The sequence below is a fragment of the Plectropomus leopardus genome, chromosome 12 (genome assembly GCF_026936395.1).
Source record: "Plectropomus leopardus strain MGB_pleo_1.0 chromosome 12, ASM2693639v1, whole genome shotgun sequence".
NCBI lineage: Eukaryota > Metazoa > Chordata > Actinopteri > Perciformes > Serranidae > Plectropomus > Plectropomus leopardus.
In genome coordinates, this window is record NC_142187.1 from 24,829,078 (window position 1) to 24,853,243 (window position 24,166).

General features: G+C 42.3%; 1 protein-coding gene across 1 annotated transcript in view; it reads left to right on the forward strand.

Annotated features, from left to right (window-relative positions):
- Positions 1-24,166, forward strand: part of sntg1 (syntrophin, gamma 1) — a 52,773-nt gene that overhangs the window by 19,921 nt on the left and 8,686 nt on the right. The window contains exons 5-15 of the mRNA XM_042498234.2: positions 1,315-1,371; positions 1,538-1,595; positions 1,682-1,725; positions 2,122-2,163; positions 2,460-2,562; positions 4,955-5,037; positions 5,355-5,485; positions 7,929-8,058; positions 13,249-13,287; positions 22,333-22,449; positions 24,046-24,117. Of these exons, the coding sequence (XP_042354168.1) occupies positions 1,315-1,371; positions 1,538-1,595; positions 1,682-1,725; positions 2,122-2,163; positions 2,460-2,562; positions 4,955-5,037; positions 5,355-5,485; positions 7,929-8,058; positions 13,249-13,287; positions 22,333-22,449; positions 24,046-24,117 (876 nt within the window). The remainder of the gene's footprint in view (positions 1-1,314; positions 1,372-1,537; positions 1,596-1,681; positions 1,726-2,121; positions 2,164-2,459; positions 2,563-4,954; positions 5,038-5,354; positions 5,486-7,928; positions 8,059-13,248; positions 13,288-22,332; positions 22,450-24,045; positions 24,118-24,166) is intronic.

Consider the following 24,166-nt stretch of genomic DNA (forward strand, 5'->3'; position numbering starts at 1 on the left):
GGTTGAAATGTTCCCCTCACTCCATAAACCAAGGTCTTTCAGTTTATACTCCAGCACAGAGCAGGCAGTCCGTGGAATATGTATAACCAAACATTGCATTTTTATGAACTTTGTGCTGATGGTGTGTGGGAATCTAACAATTTCTTTCTGATGTTACGTACTGGAAGCTGGAGCGCAGAGGTAATTAGCATAGCTTAGAATAAAGACTGGAAGCAGGCGCTAGATAACCCAGCTCTGTCCAAAGTTAAAAATATACGAGCCCCCTTCAAAGTACACTCGCTACCATCTTATATCTTGTTTATTTCATCAACAGTACACAAACTGAAATGTAACCATTTCTATTTGGGTTTTTATAGGGAAATTATGAAGTACTGAACAGCCAGGCGCAGTTACTGCCTGGAGTCTTGTCATCACTGCAAGGTTGCCAGGCAACCAGTGAGAGTGATTATTCATCTAGAAATAGTTGGGATGCACAATAATATCGGCACATCATCGGTATCGGCAATTATTGACTTTAAAATCAAATATTGGTCAACGTGTTGACTTCTTCCAATATCAGAAAATGATTTTTGTTTGTTTTGTTTTGATTTTGACGAAGTGAACATTTACAAAACATCAACCCAAAGTTGAAGTATTTTTCTCATTTTGCACAATGAATGAATATTTCAAACACTGAAAAGCATCATTTTTTATGTCTCCATCTGCTGGTGGGCCATCACGATAAGAGCATAACATGATGTTAATTTCACCACCGAAGAGACTTACTGATCACTAAAATTAGGTGGGGATAAAAGTGGATATATATCGTTATTGCCAAATAATTATCAGCAAAAAATCTAATAACGTGCATCTATAAGAATAGTTACAGATCACCCCTCAAAACCCCACAAATGACATCATACTGTTACGCATGGCAACATCAAGTGTGGCTGAAAGCAAACTTCCTGCTGGTTACTGTTGTTTACAAATTAAAGAAATGAAAGATATTTTTTGTTTATTTTTTTTCTGAATATCCAACAGCAAGCTGTTACATTTATGTTGACATATAAAACACTTACTTTGTTGCAGTTGTATGGGTTTTTTTTCAGTATCAGTATCAGTATTCAGTATTTTGTCATATGATCATGTCGTTATGGCAAAAATACTCTGAAATATCGTGATATTATTTTAGGGCCATATTGAAGACCCTTTAGTGCATGTTTAAATTTGAGTTCTTCGAAAGGCAATCAGTCTCTCTTGTTCTGTTGTGAGCGCTCCCACAGGTTCAGCATCAGTCTGAACTTGTTTCTCTGTTTCGAACTGAATGTCTTCCAGGAGAGGACTGTAACGATCAGGAGACAGACAATTGGAGGGTTTGGCCTGAGCATCAAGGTAATTTAGATCCCAGCTGATTACGCTTCTCCTCCCAACTGCTTTAAATTAAGTCTGAACAAGTGTTATTGATCATTTATAAATTGAGTTGCTTTCGAGTGTCTTTGACTCATTCTGCGTTTGTGATACCTTTTGTAACTCAGCATAATTTAATTTGTGTCCTTAGGGTGGAGCAGAGCATAAAATCCCTGTTGTGATCTCAAAAATATCAAAAGAACAAAAAGGTTTGTTGTTTTTGGTTTTACAACTCTCAACGTCCATTTCACTCCTCTAGTTTGGTTTTACTAAAGTGACTTTTTTTGGTTTCCAGCTGAACTCTCTGGGCTACTTTTCATCGGGGATGGCATCCTTCAGGTAAAATGCCAAAACTTCTGTTTACATATCTCATCCTACTCTGCAAGATAACACATACTTTAATAATTCATGTGCTGCATGTCCACAAAACTGCATCGGTAAAGGTAAATGTCACATTCTCCAGTCTTTCATTTGTTACATGTGCTCCAGCAAAAATAAAAAAATCTCCAGCAGCTCATTTCTCTCAGCTCATCTGAGGCAGAGGAAACATTTACAAGCCAGCCAAAGGCGCTCTGTATTCATGGCAACTGTGGATGTGACTCTCTTGTTTACAGTTTTCAGCGCAGATGCCATAACAGTTATTGTGCTTGCCTCATTAATCATTTTGAAGATAGAGCTACAGTGATGTGATGCCAGCAGTATTATTTAGGGTAACCCTGTAACTGTTGTTTCCAGATAAATGGAATAAACGTTCGAAGTTATCGCCACGAGGAAGTGGTAAGCTGTCATCTCATATCTCATATTTTCTTACACTGCAACGGCTCTTTCAACAGCTTATCTTGTCTCACTTTAGGATTTGTATCTTTTTGACATGTAAAGCCAATTGTTTCTGTTTCATGCTTTTTTAAAATGTAACTGCAGGAGATATGTGTGTCTAGTCTGTGTAAATCTCTTATCTTGGCTTTCCACTCTTCGGGTGACGTTAGTGCACCATGTTTCATCACAGCAAGCAATCTGCAAAAAAACCACACAGTTTGCAGCAATAAAAATACCCCAACGTTTCTTCCTTCCAGGTCCAGGTTTTAAGAAACGCTGGAGAAGAAGTGACTCTTACTGTCTCTTTCCTGAAGAAGACTCCAGCCTTTCTGAAACTGCCGCTGTGTGAGGACTGCACATGTAAGAATCCTCTACACACACTTTGATTAAAGTATATAATCACCAGTACAAAAATAATTAACCAAGAGTATTTATAGCTGGTTTTATTTCAGTCTAGGATTGGTTGTCCTGGTGACAATAAACCGGAGCCTGAAGAGCCACTTTGAGAATAAGAAATATAAATTCAATTGCTTCACTTTCTTGTTCTCGTCCTGATGAGCACTGAATAAAGATGCAGCTTTGCTAAAGAGGGGGGAGAGGAACGGACACTTCTCAAGTTCCCCAAAATGTGCTAAACTGAAAGAATTGACATTGCTCATTGTGGTGCAATTGATTGCTCTTCCATGGGAAAGCTTCAGCCCCGTCATCAGACATGAAAGCTTTCATAAAAATCCTTTCATTCGCGTATATAGGCCAGGTTGACTGGCCATCCAACCAGTCAACTGAATACAAATTGGCACAGAGTGGCAGCCCACACTGTTGGGGAACAAAGTAACACATTTCTGTTGATAGCCGTGATTCACTGCAGTTGGAAACCTTGAAATAAATGGAGGTGTTGCTCTGACTTTGAAGGCTTTATTGTAGGGCTGCAAAATTAATTGAATATTAATCGTGATTATGATTTTGGCTTCCCACCTTTCAGTTGACATGATCGGCTGTGATATTGACATTTAAAATGCGTTCTCCACTCATAGAAAACCCTGCTGTGTATCAAATCAAGTGCTCCCTGAACTAACAGCCTCCACTTTTGAAGAGCTGTCATGCCGCTGCGTGCTTCTGCAGCAGCTGCCTGTGAAAAATGTTCCTGAATGGTGCGATTGCAGACGGGCTAAATAAAAACCATCCATTGTTTTGACATAGGAGAGAACAAACCGTATGCACAAACTAAATGGGACTTGTGTCTGCAAAGCAAAGCAATGCAACTAACTTGCTAAACCACCTTAAAAAACACAATCTGTTGTACCATGAATGCATGAAGGCTGGGATTTATAACATTTCAAACTTTCATGGTGCAATAACCATCTAGGTAAAATATTGTATCACTGAATTACAGAGTTAGTAGTAATTATTATTGTTATTATCAGATACAAAGACCCTGAAATATATGAAAACATAGCTGAACAAATATTTTACAACATTGTATTACTATAATTGGAAATTGAATCCTCTTTTTAAAAAAAAAATTAAATTATTTAATTAAAATTAACTAAAGTAAAGGTGAGATTCTCCATTCAGATGTATTTTTTTTTCCGATACAGTTGATAAGTAAATGTACACTGTATGATAGCCATCAATTTTCATACCATGCTATATATATATATATATATATCGCTGTAACCCTAACTTTGCCATTACTGTTAATTCTCGTCCTCATCAAGCGTCAACTCAGACATTCACAGCTGCACTGCAGTGCATCACGGTACGGTGACAGCTGTGAATAAATATGTAGGCTGTATAAATACAGCGGGCAATATGTATCCAGAGAAGATGCACTAATTCAGGGGACAAAGAACCTTCTGTTTTGGTCTTATTTTGATGCAAAGGAAGATGGCACAAGGGGAAAATGAAAGCAATGCTTTGCTGATTTTTATTTTGGTATCAAGTTTTGTTACAATTTAATTTATATTATCTTTCTTAGAGATGCACTATGAATAAGACCTGCCTTATTTTGATGCAAAGATTTGGACATTTGTCCCTCGAAGTATTTATGTTTTCATTAATTTTAAAGGGACCGTGTACAGTTTAAAACTTGGGCTGTCAGTGTTACTGTTTAAATCGCATCATATGAAACTACATAATGAATCCCGTGGTACCAACCATGTCATGCTAGCTTCTCAGGAAGGGGGCGGAATAATGTTCCCAAGTTAGGATAAATTTTTGCAAGGCTAAAACAACATGACCATTTTCACAGGGGTCCCTTGACCTCTGAACTCAAGACATCTGAATGACAATGGTCTCTATGGGTACCCGTGAGTCTCCTCATTAGACATTTTTTTTGGAATCCTTTGATTCCTAATCAAGACAATCTGGAAAGAATTGTTTCACTCCGTCAATGTGGACCTCAAAACTGTTTTTAATGCAAAAAAATTGACTTAAAAATAAGCGATTAAAAACATGCCATTAAAAAAATGTGATTAATGTTGATTAACTATAGAAATTCTGCAATTAATCATGATTTTAAAAATTAAATGTTTGACAGCCCTAATTAAATCATAAATGTTACCATTTAATGCACCGTAGCAGATTATAGCTTCAAACTAATTCACATCTGCAATGAATGAATAATAATAATAATCGGGATAAATAATCATGATCTCAATTTTGATCAAAAAGATTGTGATTATCATTCTGGCCAAAATCATGCAGACCTAATTCCTTGGCTTTTTTGTTTGTGACCCTGCCGTACATTTAGGTATCCCTAGCGACCAGAGCAGTGGGACGTCCTCTCCTCTGTGTGATAGCGGCCTTCACTTGAACTACCATCCCAACAACACGGTACTTTTTTTTCATCAGCCTCTTTCTCTCTGACTGACTGATTCTATAACTGTCCCTCTGTAACCATGCAGCAGCATTCCCCGTGCCAGAAAGTTGTTTCCATGCAACTGTCACTGCTCGCTGACAACCGGGATGCTCTATCTTTATCTTTTGAGAAGGGTGAATCAGCTTTCCTCTGCAGCTCGCTCTCGCTCGGCCTTCCTGTGCACCTGCAGCAACAACAGCAGCAGGACTTGAGCTCCTGACATGTCAATTGTTTGAAATGAGCGAGGTGGGAAACGACAAGCTCCTCTAAATTGCGTTTCACACTTCTGCAGGACACGCTGTCCTGCTCGTCCTGGCCCACGTCCCCGGGGCTTCGCTGGGAGAAGAGATGGGTGGACCTCCGCCTTATTCCACTGCTTCACTCACGGCTGTCGCAGTACAACCCGGGCTCAGACGTCTGCAGGTGAGCTGCGGGACTTCATCTTGAAGGGTCAGTGGTGTCTGTTCTCACTTGCAGAGCTGGTTTATCCCTGTAATACTTGACAGGCTGACAGTGCAGAGATATCTTACTTTTTCAATGCTTGAAGGGTTTCAAATGAAACTGCCATCCCTCATCTGTAAAAGTATTATTATTATATTATTACTTCTGCTATTAAGCATATCCCTTTAAACAAAATTAGAAGAAACAAAATAGTTCTGCAGTGAGTCAGACTCTCAGAATGGTGGATGTTTGATGTAATAAGCCAATAAACTGTCAATAATACATTTTCCTTTTGCTACACTGTGGATGATAGAAACAGTAATCTTGTTAAATGGCTCTTAATGGACTGCACTTGTGGTTTGGCATGTTTTAGCCCATCAGTTGAAAATTGCATAACGGTATTATACATTTATAGATTGATTAGCCATGCAGTGAGCAGTGAGTTCTATTTATTATTTTAGGACACAATGGAGATGAATTTCACATCTTTTATCACATCACCCTCAAAACAGACGAGAGTAAACTTTTGCTTCATTAATTTTACTTTGGTCATGAAAATGTGAAGAGGTTCTGTTCTTTGAAATACATTTAAAGCAAAATAGGTATGAACATACTGAAAATTAGCACCTGAATTTGCAGCTTCTCTTCATTTTACAGAGCTTCGTAGTGAGTTTCAGCTCATTTTTTTAACTGTATGACTGCAACTTTCTTAGTTTGACTTTCATAGTCATTTCAGGCAGCAGGCAGCTTTTTTGGTGGAAAACCTCTAAAATCCCCACTGTGCATTTTCCACTTAGCACCAACAACAGTCAGACAAAGTTACTGACTAGCTGGTGAAATAGTGGAGCATTCAGCCACTAAAAATACTGATATTTCTATCAGGAGTTGGTCAAGACCAAAAACAGAGCTAAAAGGCAACATTTATAAAATTAACAGAAAAATGTTACCAAATGGATAATAATATTGCTTTGTACCTGCTAGATGTGAAAATAAGCAACTGTTTGCTATAAAATGGCCAAAAAAAAAAAAGAATTTCTTTGGAATATTACAGATAATAATAATAACACTAAATACCAGAGACACCAGAATAACTGTCATGAATGTAAGTCTGCACTGGAACGTAATTTTTAGTACTTACAATGAACACGTATGCATATCTTTCTTAATACCACAGTAAAGTGAGGGCTTTTCCCTGTGGGATGGGAGAAGAGTCAATCAACGGATTATTGTGGGGGAATGTATGGTCAGAACATTTGCAGGTGCAGACGGGAGCTGACACACACCCTGCGGTAACAGGCGGGAATAGATAATCTACTCTCTGGGGTAGCGGGCAGGGGTGGGATTAGGAAAAATAGTCCCATGCAGGTCTTGAATATACTCCTGCTAAAAAACCTGCAAGTGCATTATTTTGTAAATGCTGGTTACTCTGAAACTTCAATAAACAAAGTAAAAAATGAAATAAAATTGGGACATACTTCTTCCTCAGCAAGTTTTATGTATACATTTTCAGAGTTTTACATGCTGGGATGAAATGAAATGAGGTAATAGGTTTGATCTCTTGATAACAAAGTGAAGTTGAGGAAATCACATACTGCAAGTAATTTTTCAGTCTTTGCAAGTTTTTTCTCCTTCCCTTACGATATTAATGGAAACTAGTGGCTTCCTTGAACACCGTAAATCAGTTACAGTCTGTCATGAAAAAATTATTCAGTATGAAAGCATGTAAATGTCATCATGAATAATAATAATGGTATGAAGGTGTATGATTCATCCATGGTCATGGTTGGCTATTTGCGGAGGCCTCAGTGTCCTTCACTGTCTGCATGCAGACATGTAAGGAGGCTCCAGGGTGTCTCAAGGCCAAGATGCTGTAAGATGAAGGCCTTGTAGATGCTCAGACTCGAATGGTAAACAGAGTGGACCAAGAATTGCTTTGATTTCACTAAGGTGGTGTGATTATATGTGCTTCTATATGAAGTATGTGATATATAAGGCACTATATAATTAATTCAATAATGAATTTGTATTTTATGATGTATTTTCTTATTATTTATTCATTTTTTTATTTTTATTCTTTTATTGTGTATTTATTTTTGTATTTTATTATTATTATAAATATATAAATATAATAACAAATATATAAATACAATAATATAGTTATATAAATATTATTATTATTATTTCTACATATTTTATTAATGTTATTTTATTATCATAATCATTATTGTAAATATTGTTGTATATTTTATCAGTTTTATTATTATTTTTATTTTATTATTTTATTATTTATCAAAATGAAGATTGACTAGGGTACAAGAGTTTTTGTGTTTCGTTTTTCATCTTGTTCAATGTGTAATTTGTAGTTCAGGAACTACAAACTGATAAATCGTCCCGTAATCTATTGTTTTTCTCTTGATTCTTATAGGAAAAATGCTTTCCAGGTCATAGCTGTGGACGGAGTTTGCAGCGGAGTTATACAGTTCCCCACAGCTGAGGACTGCTTGGACTGGCTTCAGGCAATAGCGAGCAACATTTCCAGTCTCACCAAGCACAATGTGAGTACTAAATAAAAGCATGTGTTTGCTCTGCCGCCCCTCACAGTCACCCAAGTAAACCAATAAGATGTTGGGTGGGGAGTTGATGCAAAATACTTTCAATTTGTGGGTTGTCTAACAGTCTCTTTGCAAATGTCACGGCATTAAGTAGACACATACTAATGTCTTTTCACACTATGAGTAAAGCACACACTTATTTCTACGCGCCCAAGGTCACAATAACAGCAATTGCGCTGTGCTACACTCACTCCCTCCAGCCAAAACCCTGTGCTTATTATCTATAATTCAACATTATACAATAATGATAGCAAGAGACAGCGAGAAACAAAGAAATAACGCGCTGTATTCTTTCTCTTGTTGTGAGCATATTGTTCTGGCTGTAAAAATATAAAGCATGTTTCCAGATGATGCTCAGCAGGGGGGTCACATACACAGACTGCGAACAAGCTCCATCGTGTGTGGTGACTCATATAAAGCCTGACAGAAGTGTCTGATTTTGACACATTTATCAGCATATTTAGGTTAATTTTCATGCAGCAAAGTATACATTTTTTGAGAGCCCATTAAGCTGCCATCTAGAAATATATAACCAGACATCAGTGTCGGCTCGCCACATGATGTGATACGACATGGAGTGAGCAGCAGTGGAAAAACAGGGATTTGTAATTATCATGTGTCCACTGGCAAAGCTCTGTGTGTGTGCATGTGTACGTGTATGCGTGTGTGTGTGGGAGAGTCTCCAGGGAATAATGGAGGCTTGGTTAATTGGAGTGGACGAAGTGAGGGACGTACTAAACATAACACTGATTGCTCGCTGCCAGAAAGGCCTCAACAATGGAGAGTGTATTTCTCTCTGGCCTTGGCATTCGCTGAGGTGTGTGAGTGAGCTAGCAACATAGATGGACGTAGGATGCACAGATTTCTGCTGAAGAAAATAGATGTCTAATTGCAAATACTAAAGATTTTGATGTGGCCGAACCTTCAGTAATGTCAGTTATCATTAAGCTCCGGTATCTTTCAGACAGTGACTGTTTTTGGATCGGTTATTGTCACCTGAATTTTTATGTCGTCGTGCATCCTTTTTATTTGGTGTTCTGGATTTTATGTTTCCTGCTGCACACACTGTTCACCTCAGTTTATAATAAACAGGTCGTTTTGCGACAGTTCCAATGGTGCTTCCAGTAATAGAAAATAAATTGAAACATAAAAAGAAAATTCAAAAGAGATTCAACAAAACAAGAGTCCTCAGTCATGCTAGCAGCTCTGTCAGGCTGTCCTCAGGCACAGTGGTGCTTTGAGGCAAATGTTGACATCAACATGCAGCTATGATGTTTACCATGTTTACTGTATGAGTATAGTCTGCTTGCATGCTAAAATTGCTCATTTGTAGGGGTGAAATGATCTGTATATCTGGATATATTGATTCAATGATCAGCGGTCCAATATCATCAATGCAAAGTGAAAACTTAAATCCAAATCATCATCTTTAGGTTTCGCCTTTTTTTTTTACATTCTGTGTCACTGTCATTGGCAGGCAAATAATGAAAAATATCATGTTTTGGTTTAAAAAGAAAAATATTCTCCCTTAAAAGGATTTTTCTGGGTTTCATATGTGTCAGTAGAGCCAGTTTGAAGTAAACTTTACTGCACTTAACTGGTTGCAATTATAGACGTTTTTTATGTGTTGTTTTTATCTTTTAGGGCCAAAGACAAATAAATAGGGTGGAGGCTCCTTCAGTAACAGCTTTTATATCGTATCGATCACAGGCCCCTGAGTTGAATTGAATCGGAGTTGTATCGTAGCAGACTTTGTAATATCTGCAAATGTCATATTTTTGTCCCCAAGAATCGATTTAATGCTGTATTGTGGTGAAACTAGTGATTTATACTCCCACTAATTAGCACTTAAAAACTGACTGTAGTTAGTTTTGCAGATATTTGGTTGAAAACCAGTGTTGTGGACAAACTGGCAAGTCTTAGTGATGACCTTCTCTGACAAATATTTGCTGTAGCAGATATTTATTTGCAGAATCTATTGGCAAGATTTTGGTTTTGGAAGCATCAGGTTTTGGTTTGTTGTCCGAGTAGTATTGACCCATCACTTTTGAGTGGGCTTTGGTTGTCTACAGGTAAACAGACTGTGTGGAGAGCAAAAGAGGCAGAATGCATTGAGAGAAATCTCATCTGAGGAACCTATCAGCTATTGTCTGACAATCTTTGTCTAATTTATCTGCATTAATATGCAGTAGGGATGCAACAGCTATGATAACTGTCTCAGAAAATTGCATGGTCTCACAGTATACAGTATTATGCAATTATTATTATTATTATCTATTACAATGACCTTCAAAAACTGAAAATTGCATGTAAATGTCTGATAAGCAGTCGAGGAGGAAAGGAGATGTGTATGCACAGGTGAAATTCTCTGTTCGTTTTTTTTTCTAATACTGTAGATAACCTAATGTGTATGATAACCATCAGTTTTAATACCACAGTATATGGTTTCACAGTATACTGCTGAAACCCAATATGCAGATAAAGTATCTGTTTATAGAGACTATAGCAGAAATCTTGTCAGGACCGGTCTCAGCTTGCTAATCAAACTGTAAACAATGAGCGGTGCACGGAAGAGGAAGTCTTAGCCCGGGTATCTGCTGGCTGCTTCAGATCTCTGGAAATATTGACCGTTGCCTTCAGAGGATTTATTACCGTCAGACGTCAGAGATTGGATGAAAAGTAAAGAATCATCCATTCTGTTTAGATATTTCAGTCTGAACCAAAGTTGCGGACCAAAAGACGGACCTAAAGCTGTAAGGGAGACTACTAACCAACATAACAGAGAAAAAATATTTCTTTTATTTGCTATCTTCCAACTAAATTTCCCCAATAAGGGTCTAAATTATAACCATTATAAAATTTCACATTTTTTGCTCCAAATTTAAATGGCACACTCTATGTTTATTCTCATTTTTTGTAATATGATGTGTTTTTGTGCTTTGTGTTTTCATTTTTGCTGCTGCACAACCAGTTGCCCTTTTGAGACAAATAAAGTGATTTATTGATTGATTTATCACGCTGAGGATCAGCCAGAATCCCACAAAGACCTTAAAAAACAATAAACAGTGAAACTAGAGAATGTATTTGTTTGTTTTTATCAAATGTTCACCTGTTTTTTTAAAAGTCAAAATAAATATTCATAGATAGACCTTTTCAAAAAATTATATTTAATGAGCCTCACTTATTAAACGGGAAACCTTTCAAATGAGATGTACAAGTGGACAAAAATAGCACTAACAGCTAAAAACATATGAATATCAAGGACCTCATTAAGAGTAAGGTCATCCTTTCCCTCGCAGAGCAGCGTCAGTCTTTCTTTGATGACTGTTGTACAATTGAGCTGTTTGTAGTCAAGTATTTCACCGTTTGTCTTGAAAAAATTTGTTCAGTTTTCTGATGATGATGGAGGAGGTAGTCCGCTCTGCTCTCTGCAAATTTCAAATGGTAATCTGCAACTTAACTAGTAACCCTGATTAGATGAGAACTTGTAAAAATAAGAAATGATTGTGCTGAAGATGCGCAGTATACCTTGAAATTATTCATTCATACATATACATACATAAAAATGTTGAGTCTGTATCTTTCTGCAGACCGCTGATTCATATGATGTAGTTCAGATTACATGTTGAGCTAAGCTTCTCATCAGGAGGAGGGGGGGGTGTCTGTGGCACGAGGGCGAGCAGCAGACAGCGGCAGACTGCTAGTCAAGACAAACAAAAGCGGGTGTTTTTTAATGAGTGTTTGGGACATGTCCAGCTGTGTTTTTAATGACCAATCTGGGTATTTTTTTACAACAGTACAATTCAAGCCATGTTCATAGCCACCAAACCCAGTCCTTTTAAATGTGATTTTGGGATATTTCTAGCCATGTTTGTAGCTACCATACATAAGTGGGCATACATAAGTGATATCTGCTTTTCTAAAAACTTTATTTCATGTTCTGTTTTGCAATTTACAAAAAATATAACCTTATATTATTGTTCCTCACTATCTTGCATCATGATACATATAATGTCCTCAGTTTTCCCTTGAAAATAAGTTCTTAATCTTAATTGACCTGATAAAACAAAGGTTATAATAACAAGTGCATCAAATTGCATGTGGCAGATTTGTAATACAGTATAGGAGTTAACTGCAGTGGACTGAGTATGATGTTGGTGATATATTATTTTAAAAGCAATAAAAAAAGAAAAATCATGAACAGAGATGTGCATCAATGTTACAATAACTGCAGTTGTCACATGAATGTAGTGGAGTAAAACATAATTTATAAAATGCTATGGATTAGAAATATAAATGCTCAAAATACTCTTCTCTTCTTTCAAAGTATAGAGTAAGTGTTCCTAATTAGATAATGTACTTTTCACCTCCGTTGGGTATTTTTGGAATATAAGATGCATGATGTGTTCTGTAACTTTAAGAACTGGAAAAACCCCAAAGTCTTTCCCTATTTTTGTCAGAGGAGAGATATCAGTGTGACTGGTCACAACAACCCACCGTCGAATCTGAACAAACCCACCGTCACTGCTCTCGTATATCCAAACCCTGCTCACATCTTGACAAAAAAAAACAAAAAAAAACATCCTGTTTCCTCTCTCGGCCCAAACTTCTGTAACATTTCAAAACAAGCAGCTGTGACTTGTTCTTGCCTCTATAGGAGGACGGGTTCAGGTCTGGATGGCTTAATTTGGTGTTCTGCTGCTAAAACAGAGTTATATTGATAGTATAGTGTGGATTAGGAGCGAGTGATACCTGTGATCTGAGCAGAATGTTTTAATTTAAAGCCTGACTGCTCTCTCGGTAGTTTCCCCGCTTTTATTATCACAGAGAGAATGGATTTTTTTAAATGGATTTTTTTTTAGGAAGAGCCTCGGGTCCTTGTGGAAATGACTATCTATCTCATTTTGTAATTTGCATGCATTGAATAAATGAAGTAGCTCTAACAGTATTCCTTCAGTGCTGTGGTTAACATGTGAGCACAGACAACGTGGTTCATAGTTTATTTGTTCTTAGACACCAATTGTGAGTCCCCACAAGGTCCCACAACTATTTTATACTTCACCAGTAATTGATGTCTGATTGTTAGCAGGAGACTTTTTAATGAGTTATTGATGTTCTTGTTAAATTTAACAGGTGAAGAAGATTAACCGAAATTTTCCAGTTAACCAGCAGGTAAGATGTTTTTCCAGGCAGCGGCTGAGCCCCTGCTGCCTGTTTAGACTTTGTTTTCACTCTGGCTGTCTTTAATCTGTGTGTTTTATCCTTATCTTAAAAAATCAAACCAGGTCAGCGAGTCACAGAAAGGACACGGCACAATCTTGCCAATGATTGCAACACAAGGAGAGTGTTTGCATCATTAAAATCCATCCAGTGAAAAATGATCAGAAAACAACTTAAGTGCCTTCAGTCAGTTAATTTGCAGTGTCATCTCTCAGTCTAAACATGGGGAGTTAATCCTTTTTTGTTACTAATTTATTTTGGTGTCTGCCGCGCACAAAATAACGTGAATTCACTTGACAATTCTTTTAAGAAATACAACGCCGCCGGCTTGTCCCGAATCTTTCATTCTCTCATTTTGCCATCCATCAAAAAACTGCAAACAGAGAAGCAAGCAAACATTTTGCTTGGGTTGCAATCACCCTGAATTTAATGAGCACTGATGTTGAGATTCTCTTGATGTCTGAAATAATGTCTCAGAACATTTGCAGTGGACACTTTACTTTCTTTCTCTTCATCTCCCCATCTGTTTTTTCAAGAATACTTAACTTTATATCTTTTGTCTTGTCATGTAGGGCGGATAAGGTGATGCTACATACCGTGACACACTGTTTATGCTATTTTAGCTAAATCTTAAGCACTTCTGTGTCTTATTTTGTAATGAGGGGTTTTTATATGATTTTTGCATCACTGTTGTGAAGTACTTTGATTCCTGAGGTATTTAATCTGCTGGATGCAAACAGACGTGCCCGCTTGGTTAATCTTTAAAGCCCCTGAGAAATTGGTTTCTCAAGTATTTCTCTATAAAAAAATGAATATTCATGATTAAATAAGCAACAATCCAAGTTGAAATTGTGGAAAAAAAAGACACCCCTGTGAAATATAAAGAGTTTAATACTATTAAATTCTGTGGGTGTTGTTTGAATATGCATTTTTTGCAAACAACCCTACAAATTTCAAGCACAATATTGTTGAATATTTCATTAATCATCATATTTTATCCCTTTATCCAACTGTGCACTGCCCAGAAAAACAAATACAGACATGCACCTGCTTCAAATGTTATCACTTGCTTGAATGGGTGTTATCAGCCTCATAGATATGGGCTAAAAGGGGCCTGCCACATCTATGACCTGTGTCATACCTGAGTGGCCATAGAAATTATGATAGGATCAAAGACGGAATTGAGGTGACGAAGCGTTACGCCTGAAACACACTGCCTGTGTCAGCAGGGCGTGAGCATTGCCACAGCTGTTGTTTTTTTTTTGTGCATCCAATTTTTTCCACATGCTACGCACAGTTGTCAGCAGAAATAGACAGTGAAATGGTGTTCTGATGATTGAATTGACTGTATGCCACCTTTTATTACAGTTTCAATGTCTTTATGTATCACAGAGATGAAGAAATACAAGCATATTTGTTTTATGTAAACTTTCCTGCTTCTGTTTCAAAATAAAAGTCCTCTGACAACGTCTCTGTTGACAGTATCCCATCAGTTGTTGAAACAAGGCATTTTATTGTGAAACATTTGCAAGACTTGGTGTTGACAGTGCAGGAGCTTGCACAATGTCTTTAATAAATTAAAACTGTGCTTACAAATGTGGAAATATAGCACTCATAGAAGCAGACAGGCCTGCAGAAGGGTCACAGCAACACAGTGCTGGTGTGAACACCACAAGTGTGAAACACGTTGTAGCCGCTCATGCATGCAGTGTGTTTTTCAGACGTTCAGACTATCACTCTGGAGACCAGGATTCGGGTTCCATGTGAAACCAAATGTCAATGTTGACATACTTTAACTGACCGACATAAGTTTGTCAGGTTACGTTACATTATTTTACGTAACAAATGTTATTATTTTAACCCAAACCATGATCTTTTTTCTAATCCTAACCACGTAATATTGGAACCAAAACCTAACAAAACTGAAAGTGAAACCTATTGAACCTGCTACTGCTCTGATTAAAATTGTTAAGAGAGCAGTGTTTGAGACCAAAAAAAATCATTCATTTTTGCGACATATGCAGGCTTTTATGAAACATAAGTGAACATAACTGTAAATCCCTTCCTATTTGCATGTTTGTGCCACTCAAAGTCGGGTATTTTTGCATCATCTGCAATCTTTTTACAACCACCACTAAGTTGTTTTGTTACGTAAACCTAACTGCTAGCCCCTTCTTGCTGCTGCATTGGTGTTTTTTAGTACCATTCATTATCTTTTCTTGACTGTAACCAAGTTGTTTTCTCGCCTAAACTAAACTGCCCAGCCCCTCTTACCGCTGACCCTGTCTTTTTTCAGAATACAATTTAAGAGGCTGTCTGCTGTGTCATTGTAGTAACACAGGCAGCTATTTCCCAAGCTGCAAAATATAATGAGTATGAAACGGGGTGTGTATGAACCCAGAAGCAGTACGCCAACACTCAAAGTCAGTTGGTAATAAGCTTTATTATCGCCAACACAATTAAAGATCAGCTCACAAATGTTCTGTCCGTTCTTCGGGTGAATTACCCAGTTAATGTCTCTGGTAATCCCACGAGATGAAGACACGAAGCTGGAACTCACTGTGGCTGGAGAGTAGGAAACCCCGTAGCTCGAGGAACCGACAACCGTGTGGAAGCGTCGTCGGGGAAAAGCAGCTGGGTGCGTGGTCGGGGACAGGCAGGGGATCCGTAGCGAGGAAACAGTCCGAGGATACAGCAATTACCGTCGAGGAGCAGGCTGAAGGATAAATCGTCGTGGTAATTCGAAGCGGGGAGGTCTTTGCCAGTGAAGCCGTCAGAGATGCTTGAACGCCCGAAGCGAAGCTGCGTGGTCAGGGACAGAAGGCAGGTAGGTACACGGGTGGCAGGCCACGGAGGGTTGGTCGGGAACAAACTGAGTCGGCAACAGGAAATCTGGCAAAAAGAGCGGCTGGAAAGTCATGCATGGCAGAGGAACAATCTGGCAGTGAATGAACGTGTGCGAGAGTCTTAAGTACTGGACTGATTGATGATGAGCTGCAGCTGTGGGGGAGAGCAGACTGCAGCAGTGGGCGTGGCCAGCAGAAAGAGCAGGTCAGAGTGAGGTGAATGGAAAAGTACTGGCAGTGAAGGGGAGGAGGAGAATGCAGGAATCATGACAGAACCCCCCAAGGGGCTGACCCATGGCGTCCCAAACCCAAAAGTCACAAGCCGGGTGGGCGGAGGGCCCCGGAAGGAGGGTCAGAACTCCTCGGACCCGGCAGAAACCATCTCGTCGACGTCGTCGTAGTCGTCGTCGTCGCCGTCATCAGAAGGAGGATCCCCCACCGGCGGCGGCAAGGAACCCCTGGAGCAGGACCCCAACCCAGAAGGTCCAGGAGCAGGAGACGGAGGCAGGCAGGCGGAAGACCCACGGCCAGGAACTGCAGGACGGCTGGTCCGGATGGAGCGATGGAAATCCCATGATGAGCTGGCGGTCCAGAACCTGCCGAGCCGGGACCAGGATCGCTCCTCCGGACCGTACCCCTCCCAATCGACAAAGGTACTGGGAGGCCTCTGCCGCGGCGCCTGGACCCGAAGGAGCCCGACGGACCCGTATAAGCCGGGGACCCGTCGATGATCCGAGGCGGAGGAGGCGGCTGAGGCTGGCTGCAAGGGACTCTCCCGGACCCGGCTTGATCTTGGAGGCGTGGAATGTGGGATGGATTCTCATGGCACGAGGAAGCTTCAAAGCGGACTGCCACGGGTTGGCGACCTTCTCAACAGGGAATGGACCGATGAACTTGGGAGCCAGTTTTGAGGAGTCCACCCTCAGCGGAAGATCCCTGGTAGCCAGCCAAACCTGCTGGCCCACCCGGTAGGAGGTGCCTGGGAGCAGCGCCCGATTAGCCGCCCGAGTGTGACCTGACCCGCAACAGCGTGGCCCTGGCCCGGGTCCAGGTCTGGCGGCAGCGGCGGACGAAGTCCTCCACCGAGGGGTAGGCCGTCTCCCTCTCTTGGGCAGGAAACAGAGGAGGCTGGTAACCATAGGCACACTGGAAGGGGAGAGCCCAGTGGCGGAACTCTGAAGGGTGTTGTGGGGCGAGAACTCCACCCACAAGAGCTGCGATGACCAGGAGGCAGGATTGGTGAAGCCATACAGCGGCAGTGCCGTCTCCATCTCCTGATTCATCCTTTCAGTCTGTCCATTGGATTGGGGTGATACCGGAGGACAGGCTGGTGGGCGCCCCAGAAGGCGGCAGAACTCCCTCCAGAATGCTGAGGTGAACTGGGGCCCCGATCGGAGACCACATCTGAAGGGATGCCGTGCAGTCTGATGACATGCTGCAGTAGCAATCCGCTGTCTCTTTAGCTGAAGGAGCTTGGGTAAAGGCACAAAATGTGCCATCTTGCTGAACCGATCTACCACTGGCAGGATCGTGGTGTTGACTCCTGACAGTGGCAGACCGGGTGACAAAGTCCAGGCGATGTGGGACCATGGGCGATGAGGAACAGGAAGAGGTGCAAATGACCAGCAGGAGCTCGGCGAGAGTCTTACATTGGTTGCAGACCGGACAGGAGTTCTACAAAGTCTTTGAGTGTCGTTAACCAGGGTGGGCCACCAGAACACGTCGTTGCAAGACCTCCCTGAATGCAGTGATGCCAGGATGGCAGGTGAGAGCGAGACGAATGGGCCCACTGCAACACCTCAGACCCTGAACCTCTCGGGAACAAACAAGCCGGTTCTGAGGACAGGCGCTGGGACCCGGTTGCTGTTCCAACGCCCGACAGGATCACGGTCTCGATCTCCCATGTGAGAGATGCCAGGAGTCGAGAGGCAGGAAGAATATTGTCAGAAAGGGAGATTCTCCCTCCTCCTCCAGGAACTGGCGAGAAAGGCGTCGGGTTTGACATTCGGGACCCCGGCCGGTCTCGAGAGAGTGAAGGAGAAGCGAAGAAAAGGCCCCGGGCTTAGCGAGATTGAGTCTCTTGGCTGTCCGGATATACTCTAGGTTCTTGTGGTCAGTCCACACGAGGAAAGGGACTCCGGTACCCTCTAGCCAGTGTCGCCACTCCTCCAACGCCAACTTAACCGCCAGAAGCTCGCGGTTGCCAATGTCATAGTTGCGTTCAGCTGGCGACAATCGTCGGGAGAAGAAGGCGCAGGGATGCAGCTTGCCATCTTCGGCCGAGCGTTGGGAGAGGACTGCTCCCACCCCCACATCCGAGGCGTCGACCTCCACCACGAACTGCCCATCAGGATCGGGGATGAGGAGAATGGGAGCAGAGCTGAAGCGACCCTTGAGGTGTTCGAAGGCGCCATCAGCTTCAGAAGACCAGCGGAACCGAACCTTGGAAGAGGTAAAGCGCCCGTGAGGGGGGGCTGCCACCGTGCTGTACCCCGGATGAATCTCCTATAGAAATTGGCAAACCGAGGAATCGTTGCAGCTGCTTACGGAATGGTGCGGCCATGGTAATGGCGGAGACCTTAGCAGGATCCATTTCCATGCTATTGTGACCAATGATGTAGCCCAGGAAAGACACAGAGGAAGCATAAAAGTCACATTTCTCCCGCCTTAACAAACAGGGAGTTCTGGAGAAGCTTGGCTGCAACACAGTCTGTACATGGTGAGCGTGTTTCTTGTTTGGTCGGGAGAAAATCAGAATATCGTCCAAATATCTGAACACAAACTTATTAAGGTGTTCTCTGAGCACGTCGTTGATCAGGGACTGAAAAACGGCTGGAGCATTGGTGAGCCCGAACGGCATCACCAAATACTCATAGTGTCCTGTGGGTGTATTGAAGGCCGTCTTCCACTCGTCCCCCTCACGAATGCGGACCAGGTGGTAAGCGTTCCGAAGATCAAGCTTGGTGAAGATCGTCGCCCCTTGTAAAAGTTCAAAAGCCGTCGTTATGAGAGGGAGGGGGTAACGATTCCTCACCGTGATCTCATTCAACCCCCTATAGTCTATGCAGGGGCCGTAAAGAACCGTCCTTCTTCCCCACAAGAAGAACCCGGCTCCGCAGAGAGATGAGGGCGGCGGATGATTCCGCTAGCCAGAGAGTCTCTGATGTAGATGTCCATAGCCTCTCTCTCTGGTGCGGAGAGTGAGTGAAACCGACCCTTAGGAGGACCGCTCCGGGAAGGAGATCGATGGCACAGTCATAAGGCGGTGGGGGCGGTAGAGAGGTGGCCCTGGCCTTGTTAAACACCTCCCGTGTCGTGGTACTCTGTGGGCACCCTTGAGAGATCCGGTGTGGTGCAGGGCGGGTGATCCCCCTTGAAGCCTCTTGCCACGAAGACAGGTCTGTTGACAGGAAGAACCCCATGCCAATCCAGGCGGTGGACCAGTCTATGTGGGGATTGTGGCGGATGAGGGGTATCCGAGGATCAGAGGCAATTCTGGGGACCTCAGGACATGGAATTGAATGGTCTCCGCAGTGTTCACCAGACAGGAGCATGGAGACAGGAGTAGTCTGATGGAGTCCACGGTTCCCAGGAGGTGACCATCCAGGCGTTAGCTGGAACAGAACGTGGTAGGGAGACCAGGGTTAATCCCAGCTGTCGAGCCAGTTCCTCGTCGATGAGATTCACATCGGCACCAGAGTCAATGAACGTGGCGAGGGTGTGAAACTTATCACCCAACAGGAGCTGCCGTGGAACAAGGGGCGGAGACTGGAGGCAGAGTTCTGGGAGCGGCTCAGCAGGATGCCCTCTCTACTGCTGAGCCCGACCTTTACTGGGCAACTGGAGAGAAATGTCCAGCCTGTCCACAGTACAAGCAGAGTCTCCCCAGCGTGGTCTCTCACGCTCCCTCAGCAGATAATCTGGTTGGCTCACCTGCATCGGCTCCGTCCCTCCCAGACTCGGGTCCGCTGGGCGTTACAGGTGGTGAGTGGAACCCGCTGGTGACAGAAAACCGGTGGGAACCTCCCACTCAGGCAGCTGCTCCTTTCTCCTGCGCCTGAATCCGCCTGTCCAGTCTAAGAGGTCACTTCAATGAGACCATCGAGAGAATGAGGAAAGCTCAAAGGAGACCAGTTCATCCTTTATGTATGGTGCTAGCCCATTGAGGAAGCGTCGCACTGGGCGGCCAATTCCAGTTGCTCTGTCGAGCCTGAGTCCTGAAGTCAATAGCGTGGTCGTGACCGTCCGACTTCCCTGGCCGCTAGTTCAGTAAGCCCCGGTGGCGTCAGGGCCCAAAGACACTGGACCAAAAACCTTCCGTAGTTCATCCGCGAAGGCTTGAAACAAAACACAGGCGGGTGTACCTCTGTCCCATTCTGCTGTTCCCCATAGTCGGGTGCTCGACCCAGTGAGATGGTTAATGGCGAAGGCCACTTTGGCGCCCTCCGTGGCGAGCGTGTGTGGCTGCAGAGCAAACAGGATGGAGCAGTTTGTCAAAAGCGGATTGCAGCCCTCTGGATCTCCAGCGTGGCGTTAGGTGTACCGACCGGGGTTGGTGCGGCGCTGGAGGTGGCGCGGGTTGGGAGCCGTCTGAACGAGGATCGAACCAGGAATGGCGTGCTGGGTCAGCGTGGTGGCCATCTGTTGTACCTGGTTCGCCAGCAGGGTTAAGCTTCGCTCCAACGCCCGAGGCAGAATGCGAGCCTCAGCAGCGTTGGAGGAAAGCTGAGCCTCGTGTTGCTGGAGCATTCCCTCAACCACGGGCTAGAGCGTGACTGTAGAGCGTTAGAGTCTGCTGGGTCCATTGTTGGCCAGATTGTACTGAAACGGGGTGTGTATGAACCCAGAAGCAGTACGCCAACACTCAAAGTCAGTTGGTAATAAGCTTTATTATCGCCAACACAACTAAAGATCAGCTCACAAATGTTCTTATCCGTTCTTGAATTACCCAGTTAATGTCTCTGGTAATCCCGAGATGAAGACAAGCTGGAACTCACTGTGGCTGGAGAGTAGGAAACCCGTAGCTCGAGGAACCGACAACCCGTGTGGAAGCGTCGTCGGGGAAGCGCTGGAGTCGTGGTCGGGGACAGGCAGGATCCGTGGCGAGGAAACAGTCCGAGGATACTGGCAATTACCGTCGAGGAGGAGCAGGCTGAAGGATAAATGCGTGGTGACGGGGAGGTCTTGCCAGTGAAACCCGTCAGAGATGCGAAGCAGCGAGCAGCTGCGTGGTCAGGGACAGAAGGCAGGTGGAGGTACACGGGTGGCGAGCCACGGAGGGTTGGTCGGGAACAAACTGAGTCGGCAACAGGAAATCTGGCAAAAGAACGCTGGAAAGTCATGCATGGCAGAGGAACAATCTGGCAGTGAATGAACGTGTGCGAGAGTCTTAAGTACTGGACTGATTGATGATGAGCTGCAGCTGTGGGGGAGAGCAGACTGCAGCAGTGGGCGTGGCCAGCAGAAAGAGCAGGTCAGAGTGAGGTGAATGGAAAAGTACTGGCAGTGAAGGGGAGGAGGAGAATGCAGGAATCATGACAGAGTAAGGATGAGATCACATTGAGTATGAGGTTGATAAACACAGATAACGAGCATTAAATGCATTGATGACATTTGAAATGAGTGCAATATCTTTTGTGAAATAACCAAAACTAGAGGTAGATGATAACACAGATTTGTGTTTATTTTTCTCAGTTCAGTTCATTTCATGTGTGACAAAACAAAATAGTTTGTAATGGTAAAAAAACAAAGGTTTGACAATTGTATAAATCCTCTGAAGAAATAATGTGATTTGTACATGCACCGTTGCACACAAAAAAAGCAGCAGACTCTTCAGTTTCTACCAAGAGGAGTCTGAAAACTTGATCCAGTTCAAGAATATGCATATTATTTAGTATTGATCCTCCTGATGCCAGTATTGACAGTCAACACAACACTTAGTGTCAGCAGCATTGATCATTTAGGTATGGATCCATTCAGTCCTTAATGTGTTCATGCAGGACCTCGTTACTCATGGATTATCTGAACTATTTCTTACTCGATTTTAGAGTATTTTTAGATTTTTTTTTTTTTTTTAACATAATAAAGCTCAACTTTTGCCCACATACACTCGGCATCCTTAATGACCATGTGTCTCTTTATCGTTTGATAGATTATCTACATGGGCTGGGTAGACGAGAAGGAGCAGGACTCCGTTCAGGACCGAATGTATTCACCAAAGTTCCTCGCTTTGAGGGGTTCCTCACTCTTCAAGTTTTCAGCACCTCCTGTAAGTTCCCACTTAATCTTTATTTGTTTCCCCTTTAAACCGACAAACTTCTGTGTTTGCACTGAACGTCGTTTAGCTCTGCGGGAGATTTTTCATTTCATGTTAATGTACTGTTAAAGGAGAAAATGTTTTCCTGTTAAAAAAAAAAGAAGGAAGCAGCTCAATCATAATCCCTTTGTGCTGCATTGATCTTCCTCTTGATTGATGATGATCATTAAATCTGTTTACATTCTGCCAGCCACTTAAGTGATTATGACAAGAGGGATAAGCTGTCGATGCTACTGGAGATGGGAAAAGATTGATAGGAAACTGGAATTGCCTGCTCAACTTGAATGTGCTAATATAAATGGAATATGCTAATGTGAGTGGATGGCTGAATAAAAGAGCCCGCTTGTTCCGACGATGAGACAGGCTTCTTCATTACTGCAGACTAGTTACCTACAGCTTGATGAATATTTCCCTGAAACGGCAAGATGACAGTTTTGATCTTAACAACCATTCATCAATAACTGACCCCAGAACATTGATTTTCCAATCACAGCTCAGCAACCATAACTTGGCACAGCCGTCCAGTCAAGCTTTAGATTTCTCCACATGTCAAGGCGGTGTAAGTGATTGTAGTGAGGGTGATACTTTGTATATAAAGAGTATGTTGGGTGTAGTCTTTATCATTACCTCTACAAAACCAAAAGCACAAGAGCCAAAGTGTAATGAATGCTTTAAACAGTGTATTTATCTGCTCTAATGAAAGCTGGATGCTGCATGTCCGGCTAACTAGCCTCCTGAATACAGCATTATACCACAAATTGAATTTCACAAAATGTTACCAACACGGCGGCTTTGAACACCAAGAAATAAAACTTATTGCAAGAATAAATGGAAACAGTACTTCAAAAAAATGTGCTGAAAAGTCACTGTACTTCAAAATTAAGTGTTTTCACAAACTTGACACGCTCACCAGTCACTTGCAGTCCGTTCAGAATGGACCCAGTGAAGTTTTACAAATATAAAACCTCCACGGATCAAAAAATAGAAAGAGTCATAATTGACCTTGTTTGCAATTTGAGATGTGTAGTTTTATAGAATGTCTCTTTTATAACGGTGGCCCTTGGAAAAAATTGTTTTTGGGCTGCAGGGGATAATATTTCTGCAATGCTGCGAGTGGCCGCTGGGAAAACTTGCTGCAGGGCTGAGCTGCTTTCCTGGAGGCTAAGAAACACTAACAGAGTTGTAGCATTTGCATTAAGTTCCTCTCGCTGACAAAAGCTGCTACTTAGTTCATTTTAGTGCACTATCGTTGGCTAGACATGAAAAATAAGCTTTTGTTAATTTCTGTGTTAACTGAAGAGCCATATTTGTAGAAATTGTTTAAAAAAAATTAAAGGCTCGTGAAAAGTTTTCTGCCAGTGTTATCGTTGTAAACTGAAAGAAAGCTTTACTGGTGTAAAAACAATGACCAAGAGTTGTGGGGTTTAGCAAATGGTCAGTTGTTTTTTAATTTAGACGATTTTCATCAGTTATACTTTTAGGGACAGTTATTCTGCTTTTTTCCTCTTTAATTGAGTCATTCTGCTAACAAAGCATACAATGTTTCAGGTGACGACATGGGACTGGACCAGAGCCGAGAAAAGCTTTACTGTGTATGAGATAATGTGCAAGATTTTAAAGGTAAGGCAGCCTCCTCTGTTTCATCTCTTAAGCATTTAGAAACGCAGCT